General features: G+C 42.9%; 1 protein-coding gene across 3 annotated transcripts in view; it reads right to left on the minus strand.

Moving 5' to 3' along the window:
- Window positions 1-19,689, minus strand: part of IL1RAP (interleukin 1 receptor accessory protein) — a 333,093-nt gene that overhangs the window by 42,045 nt on the left and 271,359 nt on the right. For all 3 annotated transcript variants that reach the window (XM_077487541.1, XM_077487543.1, XM_077487544.1), the window contains 2 exons: window positions 18,386-18,551; window positions 13,324-13,395 (listed from right to left, as the gene is read on the minus strand). In XM_077487541.1, coding sequence (XP_077343667.1) covers window positions 13,324-13,395; window positions 18,386-18,551 — 238 coding nt within the window. The remainder of the gene's footprint in view (window positions 1-13,323; window positions 13,396-18,385; window positions 18,552-19,689) is intronic.

Here is a 19,689-nt window from a genome sequence, read left to right on the forward strand (position 1 = left end):
ATTTTCCCTGCCTCATTCTAATTGCTGCTGTTGTCATTAACACATAACGAAAAGCATACTTTCATTATACATTTGCATACTTTATGCAGAGTTTTAGTTGAGGAAAATGCCCTAAACATGATCTGCGACTGTTGTCTTTTCTAAAAAATATATTTTCATGACATCAAAACATTTCTGCTGCTTATGAAAATTAGTCCTTCACGCATTCTGGCTGCTATGATTTCTTAGGTCCGTAGTCAGAAGTTTAAAGTTGAACAGATATAAAAAAAAAAAAAAAAAAAAAAAAAAAACTTATGAAGCTTAGTGTTTATTAAAAAACGATTAATGCTGAACTCAGGGGAAAAAACAATATATTGACAGTAGCTTTGTAAAAATAAAATACCTCTAACAATTGTTGCCCCATATCTGTCTTCTGCTTTGGTAAAACTCTAATGCCGCATACACACGGTCTGAATTTCGGCCAGCAAAAGACCGATGAGATCCTTTAGACAAAAAATGTGATCATGTGTATGCACCTTCGGCCAGCAAAAGATTGAGAGCAAGTTTTCAATTTTCCCGACGGAAAAAGTTTCTATCGGAAATTCCGATCGCATGTATACAATTCCGATGCGCAAAAACGCATGCTCAGATTCAACTACGAGACGGAAGCTATTGGCTACTGGCTATTAAACTTCCTTTTTCTAGTCCCATCATATGTTTTGTACATCACTGCGTTCTTGACGGTCAGAATTTGGTGTGACTGTGTGTATGCAAAACAGCTTGAGTGAAATCCCGTTGGAATTTCATCGGGAAAACCATCAGAGATTTTTCTGACCAAAATTCCTATCGTGTGTACGCGGCATTACTGTTATGAATCCCCAAATCTCCGTCGCTGAATCTTAACCACTTCCGGGCCGCCGATATACGTCCTCACTTTGAGGGCGGATATTATTGTTATGGCAGCAGCTAGCTGCCATAACCCAGGTATCCTCATGTTCGGCCGGCAGTCCACTGCAAGATAAAAGTGGTCTCTGCGGCAGATTCACCGTGAGATCACTTTTATCTGTGGCGGGAGAGGGGACCTCCCACTGCGCTCCAGTGCCCTCCGCCACTTACCGGAGTCATTGGCAGCGGCGATCTGGTCTCCTGCGTGGCGACGAATGAGGGGAAGATGACCCCCACCAGCTTCCATGACATAGCTCTTAAAGTGGTTGTAAACCCTTACAAACCACTTTGACCTACAGGTAAGCCTAGATTAAGGCTTACCTGTAGGTCCAAGCAATATCTCCTAAACCTATATGGTTTAGGAGATATTTGCCCGAAAACGGGCACCGCTGTCTACGGCGCATGCGCCGTAGACAGTGGCGCACAGGCGCACTGAGCGCGGCATTCTCAGCAACGGAGCTGCCGCGCGTGTCAGCTCCCGTGCGCATGCGCAGGAGTGACGTAATCGCGGCTTCGCTGAATGACAGCAGCGGAGCTGCGAGACCCCACCAACAAGATTCGAGCGGCGGACTACAGGGGACAGCGGCGACTTCGCTGGCTCCTGTGTCAGGTAAGTGACACATAATGGGCTACTATGTGATGCATAGTAGTCCATTATGCTTTGCCTTTGCAGGGAATGAAAGAGGAAGTAAACTCATCAGGGTTTACTTCCTCTTTAAAGGGACATTTTTTTTAAATGATTTTTTTAAATGACAATTTATTTATTTTTATTGCATTTTAGTGTAAATATGAGATCTGAGGTCTTTTTGACTCCAGATCTCATATGTAAGGGGCCCTGTCATGCTTCCTTTCTATTACAAGGGATGTTTACATTCCTTGTAATAGGAATAAAAGTGCCAATTTTTTTTTTAAAACAGTGTAAAAATAAAAACTAAAAAGGTAAAATAAATAAAAAACATTTTTTTTAAACACGCCCCATCCCGCTGAGCTTGCGTGCAGAAGCGAATGCATATGTGAGTAGCACCCGCATATGAAAAGGGTGGTCAACCACATATGTGAGGTATGGCCACAATCGTTACAGTAAGAGCAATAATTCTAACCCTAGACCTCCTCTGTAACTCAAAACATGCAACCTGTAGAATTTTTTTAAAAAGTCGCCTATGGAGATTTTTAAGGGTAAATGTTTGTCGCCATTCCACGAGCGAGCGCAATTTTGAAGCATGACATATTGGGTATCAATTTACTCGGCATAACCTTATCTTTCACAAAATAAATATAAAATAAATTTGGCTAACTTTACTTTTGTCTTTTTTTTTTTTTTAAAAAGACCACTGCGCAAATACAGTGTGACAGAAAGTATTACAACGACCGCCATTTTATTCTCTAGGGTGTTAGAAAAAAATGTATAAGGTTTGAGGGTTCAAAGTAATTTTCTAGCAGAAAAAGTTTTGTTTTTAACTTGTAAACAACACGTCTAAAAAAGAGGCCTGGTCCTTAAAGCGGTAGTAAACCCACTATTTATTTTTATTTTTTTACCACCTGCAAAGCAAAAGGCATAATGAGCTAGTATACACCGCATACTAGCTCATTATGAAATACTTACCTTAGAACGAGGCCCCGACATCTGGCCCGATCCACGCCGAGGGAGCTGACATGCTCCCTCTGCGTTTCTTCCGGGTATCGCGGCTCCGGCGCTGTGAGTGGCCGGAGCCGTGATATCGTCACTCCCACGCATGCGTGCGGGAGATTTCATCCTGGCCGGGTCCGGCCACTTTCAGCCGAGAATCCCTTTGTGCGCATGTGCCGCTGCAGTCAGCGGCGCATACCGAGGGGAATATCTCCTAAACCGTACAGGTTTAGGAGATATTTTTTTTACCTACAGGTAAGCCTTACTATAGGCTTTCCTGTAGGTAACAGTAAAAAAAATGAGTATACAACCGCTTTAAGTGGTTAAGCCGGCCATAGTCAAATCGAAATCCGTTGGTTGAAGAAAAGAAAATTGCATAATGTATGGCCTGCCTTACAGTCACGGCTCTGGAACACTTCCCATAGTGGGTTGATAGCTTTTCACCTCAGCAATTCATTAAATGTCTTGTATTCATTTCAATACAAGGAGTTCTGGTAAAGGAGGAGGGTGGATTAATGTCACCTTGTCCAAATCACCAAAGGCCTTGTATACTATGAAAAGAATACAAGACATTTTATGAATGGCGGCAGGGAGCGAGCAGCCCACTAATGAGAACTATAATAAAGCTGCAAGTGTAAATTTTGGCACTGGAATTTCAGTGCTTATAGTGGTATACAGGGTTCAAGACAGTAAAGAGTTGTACTGAATGCAGAAGCCAGATATGGGATAACAATCATTAGTGGTAGTTCCAAATAAAAAATGAAAGTCAGCAGCTACAAATACTGTAGTTGTTGAGGGGTGGAGTAATCGAGCGATTAAGATCTGGTTTCATTTTAGCCTGGAACTCCGCTTTAAAGTGGAACTTTAGTCAGAAAATGAAATCCTACTAGATCACTTCAGGCTACCCCCTTTTGCAGGTATAACTATGTAAAACATTACAAATAAGTGCCTATACTGTTTAAAATCCAGTAATACACTGTCTCCCCCTGCACTGCACATGCTCAGTAGCTCTCTATTTTTAGGCACTGCAGAGTTTGTAGAGACCAACCTGCAGACAGCCTTAAAACAGAATTAAACCCTCCTCTGCTTTACAGCCAAGGATGTGGCTTCTGTTTGATCTGCAACTGCTATGGTGATCAGTTATGACACCAGTCATTTGACAGTTTGACAGGAATGTAACTGTTTTTTGAAACTGTTAGGCCGCGTACACACGCGGGGACTGTTCGCTGAAACTGTCCGCTGAAACCAAGTTTCAGCGGACAGTCCGCTCGTGTGTGGGCTTTCAGCGGACAGTTTCAGGCCGCGTACACACGCGCGGACTGTTCGCCCAACCTTGTTCGGCAAACAGTTTGTCAAACAGTCCGCTCAAAATTTGCATGAGCGGACTTGCCCACACACGAGCGGACTGTTTCAACGAACTGTTTGCCAAACAGTCCGCTCAACTTTTGAAATGAACGGACTCGCCCACGTAAGGCGGAGGCAAATCCGCCCATTTCGAGCGCGTGTACAGGTAGGCGGGGCCCGCGAAGGAGACGTCGCGGGCTCCGCCGCCTGGAATGGGCTTAAAGGGGAACCCCAACGCCGAAAAAAATCGGCGTGGGGGTTCCCCCAAAGTCCACACCAGACCCTTGTCCGAGCACGCTACCCGGCCGGCCAGGAAAGGGGGGCGAGCGAGCGCGCCCCCCCTCCTGAGCCGTACCAGGCCGCGTGCCCTCAACATGGGGGGTGCCTTGGGGAAGGGGGGGCCGCGCGGCCCCCCCACCCCAAAGCACCTTGTCCCCATGTTGATGAGGACAAGGGCCTCTTCCCGACAACCCTGGCCGTTGGTTGTCGGGGTCTGCGGGCGGGGGGGCTTATCGGAATCCGGGAGCCCCCTCTAAGAAGGGGGCCCCCGGATACCTGCCCCCCACCCTATGTGAATGAGTATGGGGTACAATGTACCCCTACCCATTCACCTGTGAAATAAAGTACAAAAAAAAACACAACACGGGAAAAAATATTTTATTGCACAGCTCCGGGGGTCTTCCGTCTTCGGGGGTCTTCTCGCCGGACTCCTCCGCTATGTGTGTGTAGCTCTTTTACTAGCGGAGGAGTCCGGCTTTCTTCCTCCCCGCCGCCGGCCTCTTCTCCCGACTTCGGGGGTCTTGTCCCCCTCTTCGGTTCTTCTGCCGGGCCACCGCGCCTTCTTCTAGCTCTTTTACAGGCGGTGGCCCGGTCTTCTGTCGCCGCTGCCTTCCGTTCTTCTGTCGCCGCCTTCGGTTCTTCTGCCGGGCCACCGCGCCTTCTTGTAGCTCTTTTACAGGCGGTGGCCCGGTCTTCTGTCGCCGCTGTCGCTGTCGCCGCCTTCCGTTCTTGTTCTTCTTCTTCTTCTCCAGGCGATGTTGACACGTCGCTCCCTCCGGCCGGAATGCCAGAGCCGCGCTGTGCGGTCACTTATATAGTGACAATGGGGCGGGGTCACATGGTATATGTCACATGGGTTGGTCACATGGGTTGATGTCACATGGGGACTATGACATCGTAAGGGGGCGGGGTCACCATGTGACCAACCCATGTGACATATACCATGTGACCCCGCCCCATTGTCACTATATAAGTGACCGCACAGCGCGGCTCTGGCATTCCGGCCGGAGGGAGCGACGTGTCAACATCGCCTGGAGAAGAAGAAGAAGAACAAGAACGGAAGGCGGCGACAGCGACAGCGGCGACAGAAGACCGGGCCACCGCCTGTAAAAGAGCTACAAGAAGGCGCGGTGGCCCGGCAGAAGAACCGAAGGCGGCGACAGAAGAACGGAAGGCAGCGGCGACAGAAGACCGGGCCACCGCCTGTAAAAGAGCTAGAAGAAGGCGCGGTGGCCCGGCAGAAGAAACGAAGAGGGGGACAAGACCCCCGAAGTCGGGAGAAGAGGCCGGCGGCGGGGAGGAAGAAAGCCGGACTCCTCCGCTAGTAAAAGAGCTACACACACATAGCGGAGGAGTCCGGCGAGAAGACCCCCGAAGACGGAAGACCCCCGGAGCTGTGCAATAAAATATTTTTCCCGTGTTGTGTTTTTTTTTGTACTTTATTTCACAGGTGAATGGGTAGGGGTACATTGTACCCCATACTCATTCACATAGGGTGGGGGGCAGGTATCCGGGGGCCCCCTTCTTAAAGGGGGCTCCCGGATTCCGATAAGCCCCCCGCCCGCAGACCCCGACAACCAACGGCCAGGGTTGTCGGGAAGAGGCCCTTGTCCTCATCAACATGGGGACAAGGTGCTTTGGGGTGGAGGGGCCGCGCGGCCCCCCCTTCCCCAAGGCACCCCCCATGTTGAGGGCACGCGGCCTGGTACGGCTCAGGAGGGGGGGCGCGCTCGCTCGCCCCCCTTTCCTGGCCGGCCGGGTAGCGTGCTCGGACAAGGGTCTGGTGTGGACTTTGGGGGAACCCCCACGCCGATTTTTTTCGGCGTTGGGGTTCCCCTTTAAGCCCATTCCAGGCGGCGGAGCCCGCGACGTCTCCTTCGCGGGCCCCGCCTACCTGTACACGCGCTCGAAATGGGCGGACTTTCCGAGAGGGAACAGTCCGCTCATTTCGAAAGTACAGCGGACAGGCCCACACACGGGCGGACTGTTCGCTCAAACACAGTTTCAGCGGACAGTTTTTCGGAATTTCCGAAAGACTTTGTCCGTCCAACTGTCCGCTGAAACTGTCCGCTGAAAGCCCACACACGAGCGGACTGTCCGCCCAAACACTGTTCAGCGGACAAGGTTGGGCGAACAGTCCGCCCGTGTGTACGCGGCCTCAGCGAACAGTCCGCTGAACAAGGTTTTTCGGAAATTCCGAAAAACTGTCCGCTGAAACCTTGTTTCAGCGGACAGTCCCCGCGTGTGTAGGCTTGTTCGTCAAACAAAGTTGCGCGCATGCTCAGAAAGGATTTTCACGCCGAAAGTTATAATGCAGTGTATAGGACGTCGTATTTTTCGTCCCGTCGTACGTGCCGTTCACGTCATCGCGCACGGTTTCAGCAAACTGTTCGTCCGTCGTGTGTGGCCATGTCCGTCCATGCTAATTTTGAGCGGACTGTTTGCCGAAACTGTTTGACGGACAAAGTTGGGCGAACAGTCCCCGCGTGTGTACGCGGCCTTAAATCTATGTGTTTAGTTCCACTTTATGATTTACTGCTGTTCAAGTGGCTCTGGGCTTCAACAAAATGGCAGCCTCCAGAAAAAAAGAAGCAGGTGCAATCCTGGAGGCAATTTACAACACACTCATTTTGGTAGCATAATTATTAATGTGGAATGTATGTGCTTTCTTAAAGAAAATTATTTTTTATCAAGTTTTGATGGCTAAACTGCACTCATAAACAAGGAAAATGATGAGAGGAGGAGTGAGCATAGTAATAAAGAGATGAGCTCATCCACCAGTTTCTTCTTCTGTCTGATCATAGGCTGAAGGGAAGAAAAAGACCTAGCTCTAGAATATAACCGCATTAGACAAAAATCAGGCCTTCAGCCTGGCAGAGCTGGGTAAATTCCAGGATAGCAGGTAAAGGCACAGTTTAAAGAATATGGGTAGGCAAACAGCTACATTTACAGATGAAACATACACAATTGAAATTTACTACGTCACCCGCTTCACCAGCAAAAAGTTTGTAGTTTTGTTCTTGTTAATACAGGTACCCCCATCATACATCATAGCCAGGTTATAACTTTACTTAGTTCTACTGCAGGTAAAGCAATTCAGCCTGATCAAGGCCTACTACTTCCTATAACGTCATAGTTAACAGAGTCAACATTAAAACAATAAATGAATGATAAATTCAGAATTCATGAAGCATACAAAGTGCCAGGTGACAACATAAATATATGAAAACAATGAATTTATTCAACGTGAATCAGTTACACAAATCCCTGTGATTAAATCTAAAATATGCTACATTGAAAAATGTATAATAAATCCAAAATTCATAGATGCAATGTGTTACATAACATACATAAAATTAGTTAGAAAATTGTCTTTTACCAAACAACAAAAAAATTAATAAAAAGTCCTCCACAGATATCATTCTGTGATTGGAAATGAAAATAGCTCAAAATAGTGCAGTCCATCTCTCACATATGTTCCATGACTCACCACTGCTCTGCCACCATACCTCACACATATAGGCTTACCAGAACACTAGGACTCTCTACTACAGAAAAGTCATATAGATCTGGTTAGTAGGACAAATCCCAATACTGCTAATGAGGATGGATCCTGGTCTCCCCCTTCACTACTGATGCAGTCTGCTCACATAATTTGTAATAAAAACATCTTTGCCATTCTGAAGCTTCCCTCCAACCACTTTGCATATTACTTTATATATACTGTGATTCTGTACTTGCCAAATGTGCTGTAGAAATCTCCCTCCACTGAGTCTGGCTGCAATCATTTTAGCTGTGGATAGCTGAAGCTGCTGCTTGTTCACTTCTTGGATTTACACAGACACACTTCCAGCTCTGCAGCTCTCATTGGCCCTCTTATGACTCACCCCCTCCCTTCCTGGCAATCTCTCAAGAAAGTGAGAAAGAGAGCTGTGCATGATGTCATAAGCCTAGGCTACTGACCAGACAAGAAACAGGAATTGGGCTGTATAAGATATTTACTGGCAGAAAAAAAAAATGTTTTACTATCCAAAGTTAAAACAACAAGGGCAGAAGATTTAATAGATGGAAAGTTGAATAAATGACTGAAGGTACGCTTTAATCAACTCCGGCCATCCAATACTTAATGAAGAGAAATAAAAAAAAAGCCAAACACTCCACAAAAACATCAAAACCGCCAATAAACATTTATTAATGTAGCACCCTCTACCAACAGGTAGGTGCTAGTAAGCTTTATTTTACTAGGTTAGCCAGCACAGGCAAATTTAGGCAGGCCTATGCTGCATGCTAGACCTGTCTGTTTTGATCTGGGGGCTGGGAGTGGTCAGAGTAGCAGTGGGTGTGACCACCTACACATCAGTTCAGAGGCGCCATCCCTGTTTCTGATGTTCTAGAAAAGGGTCTGGGCCTGGAACTGGAGTGGCAGGCAGTGTGTGTGTGAGCCCTGACCAATCCCCAATTGGTATTGGCAGGGGGCGGGCCTCATAAATAAGCTGAGGCGATATGCCACTGGGGGTCAGAGTCAGCTGGGTGAAGTGAAGAATGGCATGTTAGACATTTGCAGGAGGCCATCCCCATCCGGGGGGTTCGCCGATCGCAGGAGAAGGCCCGGGGAGAGCAATGTCTTCACCACCACATGGTCGGATTGCAGGGAACTCCTGGAGCAGAGGGGCAGGAGAAACTGTCGGTACGCATGGTCCAGTCCAGGTTCCTCACCAAGCACTCAGGGCTGTTAGAGGGTTGGTGAGTGTTACCACAGTGGGGCTGGAGGTGCCAATGAGTCTGTGGGGGAATTATGCTAGTACGCGGGCACTAGTGGAGTCTTCATTAAACACACGGTGAATGATGGGGGGTCCTGAATCAGAAAAGAGACTGTGGGGATCTGTATCTATTCAATTTAGCCTGCGGGCTCATGATTTGCAAGATGGGCTGGCTGGGAACAGTAGTCCATATTTCCTAGAAGATATGCTTTTAACCCACTGGGCCTCTGGGGATAGGTTCTGCAAGCCTCAGTGGCAGTGAGTAACCACAGCCACAGTAGGGAGGCTTATTCAGAGTGGACCCCTACTATTCAATAGAAGAGGATGTGTCATATTTCTAGTACTAACTTCAAGTTTTTGCAGGAGGAACCAAGTGTACAGGAGGAAACAAGTTATGAGCAGAAGGTGAAAGAGATCTAAGAACATTGCTTTTACACCGTCATTAATAATGTCTCTGTCACCACACGGCCATTCCATCTAAGAACTCTTATGCCGCTTACACACGACCGGACTTTTCGAGGGACTAGGTCCGACGGACTTTCGGCGGAGTTCTGACGGACTTTCCGAATGAACAGACTTGGCCACACACAATCACACCAAAGTCAGACGGATTCTAACGTGATGACGTATGACTGGACTAGAATAAGGAAGTTCATAGCCAGTAGCCAATAGCTGCCCTCGCGTTGGTTTTTGTCTGTCGGACTAGCATACACACGAGCGGATTTCTCGGTAGGAACTGGGTCCGGCGGAGTTCCGGTGGAAAAATTTAAAACATGTTCTATTTCTAAAGTCCGCCAGATTTTTGGCAAGCAAAGGTCCGATGGAGCCCACACAAGATCGAATTGTCCAACGGACTCGTTCCGTCGGACCTTTGCTGTCAAAAAGTCCGGTCATGTATACGTGGCATTAGATGGAATAGTCTGCCGAGGTTGACCCGCAGGAGAAGCAACAGTCTGCATGGAGATACAGGAGGAGATTCGTACTTAATTCAATTTGCAAATTGAATCTTCTGGCTCTAACTTTATTCAGAATGTACTAAATCCTTAAATGTGATGGCAATACCTTATCCTATGGGCATCCCATATTCCTATTCCCTATCCAAGTTGTACCCCCCCCCCCCCCCCCCCAATAAAAACAAATGAAGCAAATGACTGTTCGATGTCTCTGGAAGTGATGTATGAAGTCTGGCAGTGGGGTGATTTGGCGGATTGTTTGTTATTAGCTGCAACACCATGGCTACATTAAAATAAATGAAGCCACTCACATGATAAATGAATAACAGTGCTGTACTAAAAAAAAGGCCTCTGGGAACTCAGTAATCCACTTCCTCGTACGCGGTGGCATCATGGAGTTCAGCTCAAAGGACGTGGATTACTGAGATCTCTTTTTAGTACAGCACCATTATTCATTTATAATGTGAGTGGCTTAATTTATTTTAATAAAAGTGGTTTTGTGCTATGTGAAGTGTTTGACTTGTTTGTATCTCTTTTGATTATGTATTGGATGGCCGGAGATGATTAAGTATCAGAAGTGGGGGTGAACACCGGGATCCATTCTCCTTAGCAGTATCAGGATTTGTCCTACTAACAAGCACTTTATGACTTCTCTGTAGTAGAAAGTCATAGTGTTCAAGTAATCATTTCCGTGTGCAGTATGGTGGCGGAGCACTGGTGGGTGGTGAGGGATGTATTCTCTGCACCATTTTGGGCTATTGCAATCCCAATAACAGCACGATATCTGTGAAAAACGTTTTTCTTTATTGTTTGGTGGAGGACAATCTTTGATTAATTTTTTTGTATGTTATGCAACACATTAAATCAATGAATTTTGGGTTTATTATTATTTTAATGGTTTTCAATGTAGCATATTTTATATGACAGTATATATATGATATTTTATACACAGTGATCTTTGAAATGTATTCACTTGGAATAAGTTCAATGTTTTCATATATTTATGATAACACATGGTACTTTGTATACGTCATGAATTCTGAATTTATTTTTATGTATTTTGTTTATGTTGCACGTGTTCTATTTAAATCACAATTATTTGTAAAATGTATTCACTTATATTAATTTAATTGTTTTTACATATATTTATGTTAGCGCCTTATTTAAGGTTTCTGTGATGTGATATGATATCCTGAATAGCTCAATACGGTCTTAGTTGCATGTGTATGTATTATTTATATCTAATAGTATGTGGGCTGCTTCTCAGCAATTTTATTTCATTTATCCACAATCATGGTTTTGTACATCTCTCTTATATTAATAAAAATAAATCCATCCAAAACACAAGTGCTGGGACTTACAAAGACTTGCGTAGCATTTTTCCCCAAAATATTCCAGACATCTGCTTTTATTGAGCAATAGCGAGTGAATATGAATAGAATTTAGAAACAGTAATAGTGCACTGTAATGAAGCACATTGTGCATGTTTTACACAGACACCACTTTACAAACCCTTAGCAAACCTCTGACAAGATCTTTACATTTATAATAATCATCTCTCTAACATGGCGTACATAACTACTCAGTTGTTCCAAAAGGAAATAAATCATCTCCCATGATATGTGAACAGAATCAGCCAGCTGACACTATATAATATTCAATCTACAGTAATCCCTCGCTGCCAATTGGCCAGTTGTGTGCCGAGTCCACTTAGCTAAATTGTGTAAGGCTGTCTTGTGTCTGAAAGTAAATAAATCAGCTTCCATGATGCTTGGACAGCATTAGCCAGCCTACTCTACATAATCAATCCGTCCACTTCGCTATGCCCACTTTGCTTCTCTCAAGACCTCCTGCTCTCTAGCTCCTTTGTTACCTCCACCCGTGTTCGCATTCAGGACTTCTTAAGAGCCTCTCCCATCTTTTGGAACTCCCTACCCTAACCTGTATGTCTATCTTCTACTCTGTCTGCCTTCAGGGAATCCCTGAAAACTGAATTTAACTTTTGAACAACTTCTCCCCTTGCAACTTCCACCGTTTGTAGAACATCCCTTTCCCTTTAGGCTGTAAACGCTCACATGCAGAAGCCCTCTAAGCCTTGTATCCTCAAATGTATTGTAATCATACTCTTCCCCTTTATTCTGTATAGCATTGTGCAAATTGTTGGCGCTATATAAATCCTGTAAAAAAAAAAAATCTTGCCATCTAATTTCTTGCTGCTCTTTGGTCAGCTGTGAGCTGTATCCATCCTGCTGAACTGCGTGTGATTGTATTACTTGTGTCTGAAAATGAATTTTGCCAAGTCAAGGATGATAAAAGAAGCAAAATTAGCTTACTGTACACATGGAAGTCATATTATATTTATGTATATTATTAACCACTTAAGCCCCGGACCAATTTGCAGCCAAATGACTAGGCCCTTTTTGCGATTCGACACGGCGTCGATTTAACTGACAATTGCGCGGTCATGTGATGTGGCTCCCAAACAAAATTGGTGTCCTTTTTTGCCCACAAATAGAGCTTTTTTTGGTGGTATTTGATCACCTCTGCGGTTTTTATTTTTTGCGCTATAAACAAAAATAGAGCGACAATTTTGAAAAAAAAATTAATATTTTTGACTTTTTGCTATAATAAATATCCCCAAAAAATATATTAAAAAAAATGTTTTCCTCAGTTTAGGCCAATACGTATTCTTCTACATATTTTTGGTTAAAAAAAAAATCGCAATTAGCGATTATTGATTGGTTTGCGCAAAAGTTATATCGTTTACAAAATAGGGGATAGTTTTACAGCATTTTTATTAATATAATTTTTTTACTAGTAATGGCGGCGATCAGCGATTTTCAGACATTTTTGGGACCATTGTCATTTATACAGCAATCAGTGCTATTTAAATGCACTCATTCATGTGTAAATGACACTGGCAGTGAATGAGTTAACCACTAGGGGGTGACGAGGGGTTGTGTGTGAAGTTATGTGTTTTTTTTTATTGTGGGGGGCGTGGCCTGGCATGTGACATCACTGATCGTCTTTCCCTATAACAGGGAACAGATGATCGGTGACAGCCACAGTAGGAAGCACGGGGAGAGGTTTGTTTACACAGACCTCTCCTCGTTCTTCAGCTCTGTGGCCTGATCGCGGGACACCAGCGGCGATCGGGTCCGCTGGTCCCGCGGCCACGGTCACGGAGCTCAGGACCTGGGCACGGCTGGGCACTTAAAGAGCAATGTACTGGTATGTGCTTGTGCCCAGCCGTGCCATTCTGACGACGTATATTAAGCAGTTAAGCAGGAAACACAGAATGTGTGTGATACCCATTTACGTGTTATTGCAGCATGGAGAGCTAATTAAGTATTCCAAGTATGACCAATCACAAATACAATACAATGTTGTAGAAGATTCAAACATTATAAAACTATTTTAATTTAGCTCAACATACCTACTGCAAATGAATAGCTTAATTTATCATTCGGAATATGCATTTCAGGTGGCTTGGCATCTGCGGAGGAAGCTGAAAACAAACATAACAGAAGAACTTAGTGTTAAGAGTTTGTACGTTACAATTTCGGATTGACACTGGAAAAAAAGCAGAATGCAGTATATATTAAATCCCAGAATACGGACGTAAAAACTGAAGATTTGTTTAGAATTCACCCTCCCTGGTTAACCAATAGACTCATGTACAACCAGCCTGTTGGGTTTTTCCTGAATGGTTAGTACCGCTGACTATAGCCACAACACCAATTATTGTGTACTGTCAGCAGGAATGACTCCCCGCTAACAGAACCCAATAGTGCTGCAGGAGAGATTTTCCCATCAACGCAGACTGTGCTGATAGGGAAATCAGGCAATTTTCTTTCCTTCCATCCGTGGAGGAAGGAAAGAAAATCACATAATCTATGGCCTGCCTATGTTGTGTAAAGTGCACAGTGTGAGGTGACATCAGAGTAAGTCATTTTAGTACATTTAGAGGACTGTGCAAGAGTGAAAGTATAAATAGAAGTAAAACTTTTTTTTTCTTTTTGGATAGAGGGAGAAAACCTGTAATTTTTTATTGCTGTGTATGTTCCCATTTGTCCTGTGTACCATTATCATTTAAGCCTCATGCACACTAGACATTAAAATAACGTTATAAAAACGTCAGTAGCATTGCAGTGAGTTTTTCAACTTTTTTCAATGTTTTTGCAATAGTGTTTTTTAGTGTATATTAGAGTTTTTTTTAGCATCTTTTAGTATTAGCGTTTTTTTTTTTTTTTTTTTTTTTTTTTTTAAGATAAACTTTTTTTTTGGGATCAAAAATGTAAAAAAAAAACACTGATGTGTGACGTTTTTGAGTGTTTAGCGATGATATCAGCATTAGAGTGTTTTACAGCTGTAAAACATCTCTCAGAACCCACTGGTTTTGGGTTTTTTCTACTGCTCAAAAATGCCACTGCCCAAAACTGCCGATAACAGCCTATGTGTGCATGGACACATAGAATAACATGATGGAGAGTTTAATGCCTGTAAAAAAAAAATATCTACAGTCAAAAACAGTTGCTGTAAAAACGTCAAAAAACATCCAGTGTGCATGACGCCTTAAAGTGAAAGTAAAAGAAAACTCCAAATTTTGGATTGTCCACATAAAAGTAACAGAAGGGAAATCTTCCAATGCGTACACTAGTTCTGAGATCCCTTTAATTTTCACAGATTTCCTCTTATTTCCTGTTTTGGTTATGGGACAGGAAGCGAATGTATATCTCCCTAATGGGACAAAGAGGGGAAAAATAACCCTCCGTTCCTCTATCCAAAATGGAAAAAAAAAAGTTTTGCCTATAGATACAATTGAAGGTAAGGCTGGAATTCAGCTTTAAATGTAATCTGGATAAGTATATGTGAGATTCCATTGCTGACCTCTCCTTTTGTGGATGTCGGGTCCCTGACCGTGTTTCAGGTTTATGACTCAAGAAGTAATAACAGAGTGAGCCAGGCTAGAATTTTCAGTAAGAGACCAATAGCAGCTCCAATACTTCTCTAAAGCCCCGTAGACATGTCGGATGGGAGCTTTTGGTCAGAAATTACGACCATGTGTATGCTTCATCGGACTTTTGCTGTCAGAATTCCAGCCAGCAAAAGACAGAGCATGTTCTCTATTTTTCAGTCGGAAAAAGTTCCGATCAGGAATTCTGATCGTCTGTACAAATTCCTACGCATGCTCGGAAGCATTGAACTTAATTTTCTCGGCTTGTCGTAGTGTTGTACGTTACAGTGTTCTTGACGGTCGAAAGTTCAGAGAACGTTTTTTGTGACTGTGTGTATGCAAGCTAAGCTTGAGTGGAATTCCATCAGAAAAAACATCCAAGTTTTTTCTGACGGAAAATCCACATGTGTGTGCGGGGCATAATAGTAGATTGCCCTTAACCGACGACAGTGAATAAAATGCACATTCTGTGCTTAAAATAAATAAAAATAAACTGCTGCTGGTGTTCAAGGCTAAGCTCACCTTAAGCTGTAACAGAAACATGCTCCTATACACCCAAAAAAAGACATGTCTCTGTGAGAAGGGGTACCCTCTGAACCCACTTTTTCAGGTGACTTTTCCTAAAGACTGTGCAGGTGACCCCCATGCTTTACCTCAAGCCTGGGTGGGAGGTAGTATTGTGCTGAATACTTACAGACAGTGCACTGCACAGAAAAAGTAAAACCCTTGGATATCAGGAAAACAGTTCCACACTTTTGTCCAGAGCTGTGGGAATGCTGACAGGATGGGGTTTTTTTTTGCCGGACGTGTAGGAAAGTAAAAGCTGCACCAGCAACTCATCAATTCATCTTGTGATCAGGCCTCTAGACCTGCAAACACCAGGTCCTCTTCACACAGATGGCCGATGTCAGAGAATAAAAACAAGCCTACCATGAAGTTCTCTAAAAGCTACGGGAGCCAATTTAAGGGGTGGCAGAAGCAGTAGGCCATGCAATTGTGCTGTGCTGAACTGCATTAAGGACTTTGGCGTTTTGATTCTTTGAGCTGGAAAGTTCTCTGTGTTTGTTTGCAGATGTTCAAGGACCATGTTCTAATTTTACTGCCACCGCTTTCTCCTGAACTGAAAGCTTCAATAAGCAATATTTATTCAACTTACACATGTCCAGTGTCTTACTCACTTTATCAAGTAAGCATGAAGGCCACAAGGTGGAAGATAGCCAATTCATTTGTAAACATCTCACTTGTTAATTTATTGGTAAGCAACCCTGTCATAAAAAGTTTCACACAAGCTTTAAACAGTCATCCTACAGAGGACACAATACATGTAACAGTGCAACCTCATACAACCTGCATCCAGTGACTTAAAGTGGTATTAAACCCAAAACCAAGAAATGTAATCTATTGTAGCCTACCAATTATTAGATGTGGTGGCTACATTCATTTTCTTTTTAATTTTTCCCTCTGTTTTCAACTGGCCAGTAGTACACTTCCTGTATTGGGCTTGGTTGACACCTATGCATATTTATTGCTTCTTGCAGAAATGCACTATAGTCCATTTACCATGGTTTCCTATGGGACACGCTCATGTCTATGCTTTTTTTTAAGCCTCTGCATTTTTGGAAAGGGTCAGGGACTTTTTTAAAAGCAAAGCAGTGTTTTTGGTTTAATAGACTTTAATGGAGAATCTGCAGAAAAGCATGTAGTGTGTTTTTTGTCGTAATTTTGCCACAATCTACATTTTTCAACCTTGCAACAAAAAATTGTCAAAAAAACCCCTCCATAACATAAAAAAAAATGCAAAACGCATCAAAAAACACACGAATAAAAAGCATGTGCAAAAACGTAAAATGCACTGCAGAAACAGATCAAAAGCAAACGGCATAGGTGTGAACCGAAGCTTAGAGTGCACCCCCTCTGCATGATTGAAAACAGGGGACACATTTGGAAAGCAGCATTGTCAGTCTGGGGGGAGGAGAGTGTTAGATTTACTAACAGATTTATATACACGAACAAATTGCAGGCAAATTCCAGCTAACACATAAGAAGTTACAGCAAACAGCTTTTTTTTTTCAATTTGGGATAAAGGTGTTACATGAATACATAAAAGCTGATTATTGTAAGCACCCCTCCCAGTGTTACATTGCTTATTTCATCCCCATAAATGACATAATCTGCAAGAGCTGTTCTTAAAAAAAAAAAAAAAAAATAGCAGACACAGTGGCTGGATTACTATGTTAAAATGAAGGAAAGAAAGCCTGAAAAGAAAACTAATGGAGTCATCACATCTAAGATTTAACAGGTTGCAATATAATACATGTCTGCTTTTAGGTCTTTAAGCTGGCCATACAGTTAAATATTTATTTTGTTCAATCTACAAGATTCCTCCGTTCATGCTAAACAGCATAGATGAACAAATCTCCCACTGTCAACTATTGCAGTCTGACAGCTGACACCTGCGTCTCTCAGAATACTCAAACGCTGATGACAGCCGATTGGCTGCAGTCACAATTCGGTCAACTTTTTCTGCCCAAAGCCTTCAATTACTTAATCAAAATCTATTAAGCCAGTTGCCATTGGCTGGGCCACCCACAGCTCAGAATCTGAGCTGTGCCTGTACAGCTTTAATTTTCCAATGTGCAAGGTATTGTGAAACTGGCGTCGGGTACACCCATGGCAAATTTAAATTGTGTGCATTAAGAAAATGTATTGTAATCTGCTTGTAATACTACAACAATTAGAGCAGATATTGATAAAGTAGACCTCCATCCGAGGTCCATGCTGGAGTCAGGAAAATATGCTTTCCAAAGGTGCTTTAATCCAGGGTTATCTGTACCACTGTTATGGATATCTATCCTTGCTACTTGTTCTTGTGACCATTCTGACAAGGAGAAAGAGTGGGGGGGAAATCCAAAATTTCACTGATAGGGTTATAGACAGGCTCAATAACCAGACAGAGACACTCATGCCGTGTACACACGAGCGGAATTTCCTACAGAAAAAAGTCTGACAGGAGCATTTCATCGTATATTCCGATCTTGTGTTTGCCCCATCGTACTTTTTATGTAAAAAATTCTGACAGACCTAGAAAGTTCTAAATATTTCTGATGGATTCCTATCGGGAAAACCGCTAGTCTGTATGCTGTTCCGATGTACCAAAAATGACGCATGCTCTGAAGCAAGTACGAGACGGAAGCTTTTGGCTACTGGCTATTGAATTTCCTTTTTCTAGTCCTGTCGTATGCCACCATGTTCTTGACAGTCGGACTTTGGATTGACCTTGTGTATGCAAGACAGCTTGAGCGGAATTCCGGCAGTGAAACCTTCAGAGTTTATTCCGACGGAAAAACCACTTGAGTGTACACGGCATAACCCTCACCCAGTCTATTCAAACCAAAATATATATTTTTTTTGGCTGGAGTTACACTTTAAATCTTAATCCAGTGTAAACATTTTAAAAGCAAGGACATTTCAGCATATCAATTACAAATTAAAAAAATTAACTAGTTAAAACAGATTATACCTTATTCTTAGCTTTTCTTACCTATTGCTTTAATGCGCATAGTCCTAGTAAGGTTATAAATCCTCCCACTATCCTCATATGTCACGATACATGTGTAGTTTCCTTGGAACGGCAGTGACATGGTTAAAAATATTAAATCAGGTCCTATAACAATTCGGTTAAAGAAATCATGAACTACTTTACAGTCCTAGAAAAAAAAAAAAAGTACTTTAACAGCCACACAACTTCCAAATCATAAAACAGACTTATGTTTACAAACCTCAAAACACAAATGTACATATATCTTTCAGGTCCTAAAATAAAATAAACATTTAAGAGATTATTGAGCCATGTACCAGCTCAACAAAAGGATTTTAGTAAAGAAATATGAAAGTTTTAATTTATATTTTATAGTCTGCAAGTTTAAAGCTTAAATGTAATTTCATCTGGACTTAGACATCAGATTAGATTTGAATAGACTAAAACAAGCTACCATTTGAAAGAAAATCCCACAAGGAAGTGTGACCTATGTATAACATTTCTAAGAAGGTAGGAATAATAAGCAGAATTAATCATGCAGCACAAGAAAATTATATTGTTATTAGATATTGGAAAAAGTTTCCATTGGGAGATTTGCTTCATTTACTTGACCTCTAGAACTCAGTTTAACGTAAGTTGCTGCATATACATAGCTATTCAGACTGTGCATACTGTGGAGAAACAACCAATCTGCACAGTACCTCTAGTGTGTGGCGATGATGTTCCACTCTCCTGAACATCATCACATAGTAGAGGTACTGTGCCACCTGGGAGCTTTCAGAAGCTTTCAAGGGGCATCCTAAAATGGTTGGGGTACGGTATGTCTTTAAATGATTTTCAGTGCACTTATACCAAGAGATGTATCGGCATTTTATTTGGAATTTTAAGATTGAGTTATGCAATTGGAGCCTTTTCTTTTTTTCTCCTTATATGAAGAGTGGATTTTAGGTTCACATTCGAGTGGGCATTTAGATCCATATTATTTAAAAATGAAGGACCATTGATTGTAAAACTACCTTTAATAAGTGCCTTCCTCCCCTTGAATGCATCCTATTAATACAAAAATGTACCTTTAGCCCAGGTCCAGGGTTCTTTACATTGTGACCAATACTGGAGCTGCTCAGCCTCTTGAAAATGGCTGCTTCATAGTGCACATACAGACTCTGGCCCAAATAATTCCTATGTGAAAGCCACTTGTGGCAACCTCCAGCAGTTACTTGGAGCACAACTTTTCTGTATAAGTGAATGGAGCTGCAGCATGCATGGGCAGTACAGAACAATTATTTTTGAGATAAAGGCCATGCAGC

Source organism: Lithobates pipiens, unplaced genomic scaffold (genome assembly GCF_037356315.1).
Source record: "Lithobates pipiens isolate NorthernLeopardFrog02 unplaced genomic scaffold, aLitPip1_a1.2 Scaffold_18, whole genome shotgun sequence".
In the NCBI taxonomy this organism is placed as follows: domain Eukaryota; kingdom Metazoa; phylum Chordata; class Amphibia; order Anura; family Ranidae; genus Lithobates; species Lithobates pipiens.